The sequence below is a fragment of the Sinocyclocheilus anshuiensis genome, unplaced genomic scaffold (genome assembly GCF_001515605.1).
Source record: "Sinocyclocheilus anshuiensis isolate Anshui unplaced genomic scaffold, SAMN03320099.WGS_v1.1 scaffold145, whole genome shotgun sequence".
Classification (NCBI taxonomy): Eukaryota; Metazoa; Chordata; class Actinopteri; order Cypriniformes; family Cyprinidae; genus Sinocyclocheilus; species Sinocyclocheilus anshuiensis.
The window spans coordinates 2,814,458-2,826,578 of NW_015537973.1; the positions used below are offsets into that span (position 1 = coordinate 2,814,458).

Consider the following 12,121-nt stretch of genomic DNA (forward strand, 5'->3'; position numbering starts at 1 on the left):
GGGGCCGCTCAGGAACTGACTCAGGAAGACACGCTGGAGCAGACACTGACTGCTTGCTCCTTTTGGCAGAGGTCATGGGGAGCATGGTCTCAGGAGCATATTCTGGGTTGAAAGCTGGAGTAGACTTATGGACTGTAGTGGACTCTGGAACAGACTCATGGACAGACATGAATGGGGTAGCTAGTGACAGAGTGGTGATGGGGGTTTCATCCACCTCACCAACGGTGAGGGAGGAACCACACAGCAACATCACACAGTCTATATACGGAGCGAGAGAACATGAAATAGATGCTGTAGGTACCTGACCAACAAGATTGTCATCGAGTCCCAGCCAGAAAAGGGTCTAAAACACATTATCACTCCAGGGCACCAGGTGAGAGTTCGATAAACTCCACCACATACTCCTCGATAGGGTGGCCATCTTGAGTATGGGAGTAGAGTAGTTCAGCAGGATCAAATTAAATGGAGCTCATCCTGCTGTGTTGTAGGTTGTGGGTCTGGTCTTCTGTCAGCAAACCCAATGGGAACACAAGGGTAAGTCAGTATAACAGCAGGTTTATTGAAGGCAGTGGCAGGAGAAGACAAGACACCAGCGAGACGGGAAGTATCCAGGTAGAGTATTGGGTAGAGCAGCTTAGCTGGTTGGAGTCACGTGTCCCTTCCTTTCTTCCAGGTGGGATCACTGGAGCAGACGATCGTGGGAGTGCTGGAGAACATGGAGTGGATCACTGGAGAACTGGCGGGTAAGTAAATATAGACTTGGGTAGGTGATAACACATAGCAACTGCAAGACCAGACAATGAGAGTGTGGAGTGAGCGTGTTCTTATTGGGAGCTTGATTGGCAGTGACAGGTGAGGAGGATCCACTGATAGATTTCAGGTGTGAGTGATTGACAAGGGAGTGCAGGTGAGTGGCAAGAGGGATGCTGGGAAATGCAGTGCAGAGGCGGCTCAACTGATGACTGTGACAGTGACAAATTACTTTTCTTTTTTTCAAAATACATTTTGTGTAGATGTGGTTTCAGTTGGTTTTGAATTTTATTGTAATTTAGTATACATTTTAGTGTGAACATATTGATGAATCATTATTTTTGCGTGAAAATGCGTACAAATGATTAGTAAATGAGACCCAATGTCTATGCGTATGTTGTTGTCCACTGTTGAATTTTCTTCATAACCTCAGAGGAACAGACTTTTAATCATGCACTCCTTCAGAGTTCTATTTCGGGAGGCTGAAGTAAGCACATGTGGCCATTTATGCAGCCCGCCTCGCTAGAGAGTTTGCACACAGACTGATAGGGGAGAGAGAACTGCAGAGAGTGCTTTTGCACAATTGTACTCTGGCAATTACTTACTGAATCCCAGCTCCACAGAGACACACACTAAACACTATTACAAATGGAGCATCTAAGCCAAGGTAAATCACCTTTGAAGCTAATCTGGACACATATTATGTAAAACCATTATGAAAAATGAAATAGCAAAGGTGATGGAGATGATAAAACCAAGCAAATAGGGTGTGTTGTATTTTCCTGGCTGAAAACTGGCAGTGTTTGAAGATTTCAAATAGCAGACACATTTTCTCTTAGCACTCACCAAGATTAAAGGCCTTCCAGAAAGCATATTATATGTTTTTCACATACTTTTTCCACATATTTGCTCTCTAATGCTTTTTATGAAGGTATTTCTGTCTGTTTTTCAATGTTTCTGTTTTCCTTTTGTGTCATTCTGCATTATCTCCTTTTGTCCTTGTCCAGGAACGTCTTTCCAACTGCATTCTTCACATTCGTTCAATTATTTCTACTCTACAGATCTGCCAGCAGATGGAAAGAGGAAGAGAGCACTTGCTTTGTTTTTTATTTATGTCACTCCAGCAGTAGCAGACCCACCGTCTCTCAGAGCAGCAGGTGCTTGTGGGTGATAAGAACTATCTGTCGACTGGTTCACTCTCACCTGTCACACTCAGACTGCTGTGGAGTGCTAGACACAGTCAGACCGCTGCAGTGTGTGTGTGGGTGTGCACATCGAATGAGTAATACATGTATTAAATAAAATGAAAGCAAATAATAAAATCATTGCTTTAATTAATATCTCAATTCAGGTTAATTATATTTATTTTCATTAGTTATTTTCATTCAATTTTAGTTTCATTAAATAATTAAAGAAATAAAATAAAAAATTTTACAGTAATATAAAAATTACAATAAAAATTTACATTAGTTAATGCATTAGTCAATATGATAACTATATTACAGCTTTTATTAACCTTTGTTAACTTATTTTAGTTCACAGTGCGCTAGCTAATGTTAGATAAACTTTTGTTTTTTAAATGTTATGGTTCATGTTCACTACACTCTTAAAAATAAAGGTTCCTAAAGATGATTTGGCAGTGATACCATAGAAAAACCATTTTCGGTTCTAAAAGAACTGTGAACAGTTAAAAAAAGAACCATATTTTCATAGTGTGAAGAACATTTTAATAATCAAGACACTTTTTCCACTTTAAAGAACCTTTTGTGCAATGGAAAGTTTCCATGGATGTTAAAGGATCTTCATGGAATGACTGATACCAATAAAGAACTTAGATTTTTACGAGTGTAATGTAACTAATGCTAACAAATGAAACCTTAAAGTGTTACCAAATTCTCTAAAAACAATGTCACGGACCATCTTATAAAAGTGGTCCATATGACATGCACATTCAATGTCTTCTCAAAATATACCATAACTTTTTGTGAAGAACATTTCAAAGAATCTTTAATGAATCAATTGATGCAATACCGTCTGAATGATTCATTTCAAACTGGACTGATCTGGTTCTGTAGTTCTCAATGACTCAGTGATGACTCAGTGATGGTATGGAAGATTATTAGTGAATACTTCGGTCTATACTGTTTGCTCATTTTGTTACTAAAATCTGTTACTTTTATGGTGCTTTTGTGTCTTTTCTGAAGCTTTAAAGCTGCAGTGCCTATTAAAGAGATAGTCCACGCTGAATATGAAAACTCTTGTCAAAATTTACCCTCATGTTGTTCTAAACCTGTAGAACACTAAGATATTTTGAAGATTGTTGGTAACCAAACATTTTCAGTTCCCAGTTTCAGTATGGACAAAAAAATTACACAATTCCATTATAAACAAGGCAAATTAAGCTAAGTGGCTTGTAAAAACGATGAGAGATGGTTTAAGGCAGGGTAAGAATAGCTTAGTCACACGGATTAAATTAAGAGCCCAAGTAAATAAAAATTAACCGCAACCTGCTGTTATGAATACATAGTTGTTAAAGTTACTGTAAATGTGGGGAAGTTATGCTGAAATTATGCTAATAAAACATGCCTTTCTGCTGTAAAAAAAGGAATAAATATTATGTGCTTTAACTTCGACAGATAATAAAGTGTTGATAATATCTTACTGTAGCCCATTAAATCAAAAGGGAAAACAAGCTCATTGCAAAACTGAAATTCCAGTCATTTTCGTGTAATAAATTGCTAACAAAGGAATTAAACAGGAACTATAGCCCATAGCAGTGAACTCCTTCAAACCCAAAAGTGCTTGAGAAGCTGAAAAATTAATGGGATTTTTGTGTAGGAGTAGCGTATTTCACAACAGGCTTTGGGTTCACTCCAGCCTGGCTCGGGGTCCACTTTCACTCAGTGTGATTAAATCTTATTTTGTGTTATTTCATCAACATTATTCTTGTGAACTTACCCTCTGAGATAATAAACCAATCAGCCTCAACTTTCAGGCATAAACCATCTGGAGGTGTTTTCAGCCACCATAGTCACATGAGATGTTAATCAGCACCCACAACATTATGTAGCAAACAAGATAAGAAATGCAAACAAGGCAGTTTTCCTGAGAAAAACATGTAGTACAACATATAGATGCTTACACTATCAGTTAGTGACAGAATACATCCTATAGTTGTCTAATATTGAACTTGAATAATTTATGGAATGTTTTTATTGCCTCTTTCTTTACATTTTATAACCTGGTATTTTTACTTGTATGTTAGATATCGGATCTGTTAAGGTAATTTAGAGTCGTTGTCTGTGGGAAAGATGCTGTTTAGGGCGTCTAATAAATATTACACGTGATGAACAATACAGGTGCAACCCTTTTATATACAGGAACAGAGGAAACTGTTTTCCACCCTCAAACTTCTCCAAACTGGACGGGGGAAAATTATGGAGTTAAAGCATTTGAAACTAATACTTACCATTAATATTTAATCTTTAAAACACAATTACACATTGATATGATTGAGTAAACATGCCTAAACGCGTGACATCACACAGAAGAACAAGAACTGCACGCAATGAGCCCAGTTCTAGACTCAGTTGAACTTCCAGCGACAGCAGTTTTAGTGAATTATTTACTGAAGCCTGCAGTGCAGAGGAAAAAAGCATGTTGTTTTTAAGTGGTTTGTGTACCTAAATGTTCTGATTTCAGTATCTGATAAGGAAAATGCAGTATATATAAAATATACAGTAGCCATACACTCTTAAAATGACAGGTTCTTTATTGGAAGTAACCTTTCCTTTACACAAAAGGTTCTTTACAGTGGAAAAGGGTTCTTCAGATTATTAAAATGATCTTTACACAGGAAAAAAAAAAAAAAAAAAAGGTTCTTAATTGTAGATTAGAAGTGACCTACGTTCATCTTTTGGAACACAAATGAACATATTTTTGATGAAATCAAAACGCAACTACCATTTTCAAGGCCCAGAAAGGTAGTAAGGACATCGTTAAAATAGTCCATGTGACATCAGTGATTCAACCGTGATTTTATGAAGCTACAAAAACACTTTTTGTGTGCAAAAAAAACAAAACAAAACAATTTATTCTCTTCCTTATCAGTCTTTGACACATGCGACTGGCAGGAAAGAGAAGACATTTTTGAATAAAGTTGTTATTTTTGTTTTCTTTGTGCACAAAAGCATTCTCTTAGCTTCATAAAATTACAGTTGAACCACTGATGTCACATGGACTATTTTAACAATGTCCTTACGACCTTTCTGGGCCTTGAACGTGTCAGTTGCATTGCTGTCTATGCAGGGTCAGAAAGCTCTTTTCATTTTCATTTTCATCCAAAATACCTTATTTTATGTTGCGAAGATGAACGAAGGTCTTACGGGTTTGGAATGACATGAGGGTGAGTAATTAATGACGGAATTTTCATTTTTGGATGAACTAGCCCTTTAAATGTTCTTTGAGGGAACCCAAAATGGATTTTCTATGGCATCACTGTGAACACCTCCTTTTGAAATCTTTCTTTTTTTGGAGTGTACAGTAGAGTAATTCCACAGAGATTCAGTTTATGTGTTTGCACATTACACATTACAATGTCCATTTCATTTATTTATATAAATTAGAGCCATTTACAACATTACTAAATCAACTATTCCTCCACTATGCACAATAACTTTTAATGTTATTGGCGAAAAAACATTATGGCTGTTGATCTTAACTGAAAACTGATTATTTTACATCTATACATGGATGAAAAGAGTTTGATCTTTTTCAAATGCTAGCCAGCCTGCTGTGCGTGTGCCTGTGGTGCAGTGAAGCTGGAGGGGGTGGATGGTCAACCTGTCTTATCATATTAACATAACTGAAGCAATAGCAGAACCGCCAGTCTTCTCTTCCTCTTGTTCTTATGTGTTTTCATGTATGTTTACATTACTGTTTGCAGTAAATTCAAACATAATTATAATGCCACTATCATACCTTTGATAAATATGGGGTGTAATACTGGAAGTCATGGTTTACTTTGGTTAGATACAGCAAACAGTCTGTTGATTCTATGGCATTTTATTAGGCCACTTAATTTGATAAAGACATAAATATAGCAGCAGATGTGATCCTGGATCAGACCAAATGTGGGTTTATTACTGTTGTTGATGCAATAAATGACAATATGGTGTGTGTGTGTGTGTGTGTGTGTGTGTGTGTGTGTGTGTCACGTTTTCCTACATTACTATATCCACAAGGATGGTAAAAGCTGAAATCACCATTGTGGGAACCAACCAATCATTTGGCATGGGAAAAATTGCTTATTAAACATACTATATTTTTCTTAATGCAAATGCAGAAAGGGCAGGGAATAGAAAATGTAATTATCTTGGTATAAAATGGATATGGACATTCCTCATGACAGAAAAACAAATGTTTTTTTTTTTTTTGAGAAACTTGTTTATTGTAGCCTATTTTGTTTATGTAGGGAAAAAATGGCTAGAGGTGTCCATGTGGATGTGATTCAGTTTTCTGGCTCACAGTGTACAGTACCTCCTTATGCAAAATAAACAACCTCATCCTGACTTCTAGACATCCTGTTATGTAATCTCTCTCTCTCTTTATATATGAAAATAGAGAGAGGGAAAGAAAGAGCAAGGTATACCCTGACTGTTGACATCTTAAGTGGCTCTGCCATCAGCACTTTATTGCGTAACGTCCACCCAGGGTCTGAACATGTGAACACAAAAAGGTTTCCTTCTTTACCACAGGACACTTCCTCTGCACATTTTGAAGAGGTTTTCCATCAACGTACCTTAAAATAACTATGATCAGAGCTAATAACTAAACACATGATGAGCATTACACCTATTATGTCAGTGTGTGACAGAGCCTCTGAACAGTGTTGTAATCTGTTTTATTTGTTGTTTTTTCTACCAGTTTAATCACAACAGAGACATTTTTCAGCTGTATTCTGTCACAGCATAATATAATATACAGTATGATTACACCATGTTGTGTTACCAAAGCTAAGTTTAAATGAAGTGATAAACTTGTTGGTATCACTTTGCCATCAAATAAGGAATACAGTCTTTATTTAATTATTTTTATTCAACCTGCACTGCATGGTCATCATCATCATCATCTGGCTCTGAATACAGAGGACTCTTATTTGAAATCATCTTAAAACATCAATGGTTGTGGCCTAATGGTTAGAGAGTCAGACTTGTAACACGAAGGTTGCGTGTTCGAGTTTCAGGTCCGGCAGGGATTGTAGGTGGGGGGAGTGAATAACCAGTGCTCTCTTCCACCCTCAAGGCCACGACTGAGGTGAGACCCTTGAGCAAGGCACCAAACCCCCAACTGCTCCCTGGGTGCTGCAGCAATGGCTGCCCACTGCTCTGGGTGTGTGTGTTCACTGCTGTGTGTGTGTGCACTTGGATGGGTTAAATGCAGAGCACAAATTCCGAGTACTTGGCCACACTCCACTTTCACTTTTTTTCACTTTCATAATTTTCCAATTGCCATTTTGTGAAAGAAAGAGGAGTCTGTAGTCTCATTGTACACTTGTACACACACCAGCAGCCACAAAATACCACAACGGCAGGTGTGTTTCAAAAATTATCCTCAGTGATTAAAGAAGAAGAAGAAGAAGAAAAAAAACCCCCTCAAAGATGGAAAAAGAAAGCGTCCAAAATAACTTTACAAGTTGCCATGGTAATGATGAAAAAATAGCCCTGGCTTTACCTGCTGAGGGCAGTCGTGTGTGTGTTTGCATGTGCTTGTAAAATAAACACGTGTTTCGCATTTGTTCTCCCAAGAAGGAAAGAAATGCAGAAGGAAATGGAAAATGTTGTGTACCTATATCAATAAAGTCTTTACTGTACTATTTACTTATGTCACGAGATGCTATGCAGTATAAAAATTACAGTAGGCTTATCTCTTAATTTTTCACTGATCAGTGGCTAACTTTAGCTGTTTATTTCCACTCTGTTACTTCTTTATTTCCAATTGATTAGTTTCCAGTCCGTTAAAAGTAATAGTTACACAAAATAATTTTAAAAAAATTGTAGACCGGTTTATTTCTTCATCAGAACAGATTTAGAAATTTAGCATTACATCACTTGCTCACCAGTGGATCCTATGCAGTGAATGGGTGCCGTCAGAATGAGAGTCCAAAGCTGATAAAAAACATCACAATAATAGCCTACACAAGTAATCCACACGACTCCAGTCCATTCCATTTCATGTCTTGTGAAGTGAAAAGCTGGATGTTTCTAATAAACAAACCCACTGTAAGATGATTTTAATTTAAGACCGTTGCTTCGGCTTCCCATCTGAATCAGGAGAGAAATGTGCACATATCAAGCACCGTTTACAAGCGTTAACAGCGTTTAAAACAGTTCTAACCAACTAAGTCGGTGAATTTTGATGTGAGAGGACAACAGGGGATGGACTTTTTCACTGGAGGAAGCGTTATTATTGATTATGGACTGGTATATTTTGGCCAGAAGCGAAGGTTTAAAGTTAAACGCGTTAATTTGGATTTGTTTTTTTACAAACACGTATCTTTTCGGTTCTCAAGACGTTAACTGATGGGCTGGAGTCGTGTGATGCTTTTTCTCTCGCTATTGTGTATATAATCAAGCTTCTGTATTTTCTGGGATATTCATTTTTAAATGTCACAGAGTGCAAAAGGTACTTGGTAACATGAATTCTTGTACTTTTTTGCAACTTCCTTGGGCTTAAAAGAATTCATATCTTCTTCCATCAACAATCTCTCCCACTGGCCAAACTGCAATTTGTCAAGCAAACGTCACATGTAATAAACTGGCTGCACGTGAGCCGGGAGCGCTCAGAGAAGAAGAATTCAATGCGCATGCGCACGCGCTCCGAACTGAGCGCTCGCACCTTACTGTCGAACGTTTTGCATTACGGTGCCTAATTTAAACCATACAAATATTAACTCCGTCGATGTGGACGACAGTTCAATTAAAGGTGATGATGCGACGATAATCAAATCAAAGATCTCTTCAGCACACTGGACAGCACTCATCGACAATGACCGACAGTTAACGGCCGTCATTTTTACCAAAGCAGAATGGAAAGCAGCAAAGATGAGCCACCGAGGACCCAAAGGGAGATCACGGACAAAAACTTGCAACAAACCAGCTGCTATTGACTTTGGACAGAGTCATGAACTTATTGGATATATTTCTAGAATTACTCATCGTTGTAATTGCAGTGGTGTCACTCGTGGCGAACTTGCTGGTGTTACTATGTTTCACCTGCAGCGCACAAGTTCGTGCACAGGTGCCAGCGATCTTCATCATGAACCTCTCATTCTGCAACATCCTCATCGCTGTTCTCAACATGCCTTCTACCCTGCTTGGGGTCGTAAAACACCAAAAGCCTTTCGGCGACCACTTTTGTTATATAGTGAGCTTTATGGATACTTTTCTGACAGCCAACACGATGTTGAGCATGGCAGCTCTCAGCATAGACCGCTGGATAGCCGTGGTTTTTCCTTTGACTTATCACAGCAAAATGAGACTCAAGAATGCCGCGCTAATGGTCAGCTATGCCTGGCTTCACTCGCTCGCATTCTCGCTCACTGCTCTGCTGCTGTCCTGGGTCGATTACAGTCCCGCGTACGCGTCTTGCACCGTGCACCTGAGAGAAGATGCTGAGTGCCGCGGTCACTTCATGGTGTTCACCGCGGTCTTCCACGCGTGTACCTTCGCCTTCTCTCTTTTCATCCTATGCTTTGCCTACCTAAAAGTGCTACAAGTGGCGCGCTTCCATTGTAAGAGGATAGATGTCATAATGGTGCAGACAATTTTACTACTTGTCGACATTCATCCGAGGTACATTTAAAACATTATATAGCAACGATTACAACATTGTTGTACATATTATAAGTATTCGTGACGTGTTCTTTGAAACTTTTAGTGTAAAACAACGGTGCTTACTGGAGCAGAAGAAAAGGAGACAGAGGGCCACTAAGAAAATCTGCATTTTCATCGGGTCGTTCGTCCTGTGCTTCGCCCCCTATGTCATAACACGGTATTGCATTATGACAATACATTTTAGTAGAATGGAAGGAGAGCATAAAATAATACAAATAATTATCTGTTTGATTCAGTATTCTCTTGCTGACAGTCGCATGATGCGAAAGAAATATTATGAAACATCAATAATACCAAGACCAGTGTTGTAAATGTAATACGTTACAGAGTGCAAGTTACCCTATTTAAAATGTAATAAGTATTGTGATTATTTAAATTACTTTATGTAGTAGAATGGAGCGCATAAAATAATACAAATAATTGTAAACATTTTGCAAATACTTTTAGCATGATGCAGTGAGAACAGTTATTATGATTTATGAGAACAGATATGATTTAAATAACAATAGTATGTTTTTATATGCATAGGCCTAATAGTACAGGGAAGACCAGGGCTAGTTGTCACATTTTTCTACTCAAGGGAATATTTCTTTGAGTAATAATAATACATAATAATTAATAATATGTAATAATTTACACATACTCTCCATATGTAAACAGATATGACAGTACTTCAATCGCAATAGTAAGTGCACTGTATAATAGTACAAAAGAGACTGGGGCTAGTTGTCACATTTTTTAACCCAGTGAATATTTCTCAGAGTGGGTTTATTTTTGAAGACCAATATATGTATATTTACATACCTTAAAGCACTGGATACAATAAAGCTATTGAACATTGTTATGAAAAAATACACTTTGTTGCAAGAAGGCCCTGTTATTTAATGATTTTTAAATAAACCTCTGTATTAATCCGACTACTATACTAGGTGCTAGAAAACACCAATTTATTGTCATTTGTTTACAGCATGGTCATAAATGTTCAATTCCTCCAATACAGTGCCATATTAAATGTTTCTTTATTAATATAGATGATTCTTTTGTCCTAGACTGACTGAACTGGCTCCTTCAGTAAAAATCGCTCGTTATTGGGGGATCATGAGCAAGTGCTTGGTGTACAGCAAAGCTGCATCTGACCCTTTCGTCTACTCCCTCTTACGGCAACAATATAAGAAGGCCCTTTTTGGAATTTGCAACAGGATTTTGGGACGGAACTTATACACACTTTCTGGTCACAGCAGTCCCTCAGGCCTGGAAAATGAATGCTACTCACAAAGGGTTAACAAGCTGATGGAGGATAACTGTCACTAGAGCAGGTGAAAAAGGCTGACAACTGACACCCTCAAAAATATGTGCTCAGCATTGGGCTGGTTAGTCAGTGGCTAAATGCCACACCAAACTGCCTATAATTTCTGAAATAATGGTGTGTACACTGTATCATTTCTGGCTGTTAAAACCATGGTAGGTCAAAATGTTTGACAATCACTGGATTTTCTTTTATTGAGTTCAGACCATGAAGTTTTGCACACTCATCTGCTATAAATGTATGACTCTTTATTCACAACATAGTACTGTAATGTGTATTATATTGTACATTCTGAAATAAAATTATAGTAGAAGAGTAAGGTATTTATCATTAAGAAGTGATGACCTGCACTTACTTTAAAGAGCTAATTCTACCTGATTAATCCCATAACATTTAGTTTTGTTGTGAATTAATGTGTTTACTGTAGGTTGATTCAGTACTAAAGTGGCCAATCTGTCCAGAACGCACCTTTTTTTTTTTTTGAGGGGGACACTTCCACTAACTCTACCCCTAATCCTACCCCTCACAGAAAACTTTCTGCATTTTTTTGATTTTCAAAAAACTCTATATGACTTTTAAACTGTTTTTCTCATGGAGACAAAAAAAAAAAATACTGATATTTACTATCCTTGTGGGGACACTTGGTCCCTGTAGCATGAGGAATAGCAGGACCACACACACACAAACAAACCATAAAAGTACATTAAATAGCATGAAGACAAACCTACATCTCTCATGTCATTAAAAAATTACATATTAAGAACTTTATTCTGCCAAGTACAGCCATTGGCTCGACACGCAGGGTCATTAAAACTTGTTCTAAAGCCACTCCAGTGTTGTCTTGGCAAGGAGTTGTAATGCTGAAAGGTGATATTTAGCCCTGTTGTTTAAAAATTCTGTTTCTGTTTGATTCTGTATTCTTTTCATCTGTTGACCTCATCGAATTGCCATTTGGCAAACTCTGGTTGCAACAGCAATTTATCTTGTAGAAGTTATATGTCTTTTAGAAGTAAATTACAGTTGACAGTCACATGATGTGAAAGAAATATTATGAAACATCAATCATACCAAGACATACTGAAGTGCACGGCTTTTTAACACTAAAATGCAGTTAAAGAGTTTTTTCTACAAATTGGTGTAACCAAATGCCAAGTTCTTTCATGAAACTCTA

At 37.7% G+C, this 12,121-nt stretch overlaps 1 protein-coding gene across 1 annotated transcript; it reads left to right on the forward strand.

Moving 5' to 3' along the window:
* The first annotated feature begins 8,609 nt into the window (after positions 1 to 8,609).
* LOC107671586 (G-protein coupled receptor 26-like) lies at positions 8,610 to 11,198 on the forward strand. Its single transcript, XM_016464502.1, has 3 exons — positions 8,610 to 9,602; positions 9,688 to 9,801; positions 10,694 to 11,198. Exons 1-3 carry the CDS (start codon positions 8,932 to 8,934, stop codon positions 10,953 to 10,955), a joined length of 1,047 nt encoding a protein of 348 aa, XP_016319988.1. The 5' UTR covers positions 8,610 to 8,931; the 3' UTR covers positions 10,956 to 11,198.
* Positions 11,199 to 12,121: the final 923 nt, after the last annotated feature.

Coding starts and splice junctions, on each gene's coding strand:
- LOC107671586 (XM_016464502.1), top strand. CDS start 8,932: ATGAACTTATTGGATATATTTCTAGAATTACTCATCGTTGTAATTGCA. Junction 9,603..9,687: donor CTTGTCGACATTCATCCGAG/GTACATTTAAAA, acceptor TGAAACTTTTAG/TGTAAAACAACGGTGCTTAC. Junction 9,802..10,693: donor GCCCCCTATGTCATAACACG/GTATTGCATTAT, acceptor CTTTTGTCCTAG/ACTGACTGAACTGGCTCCTT.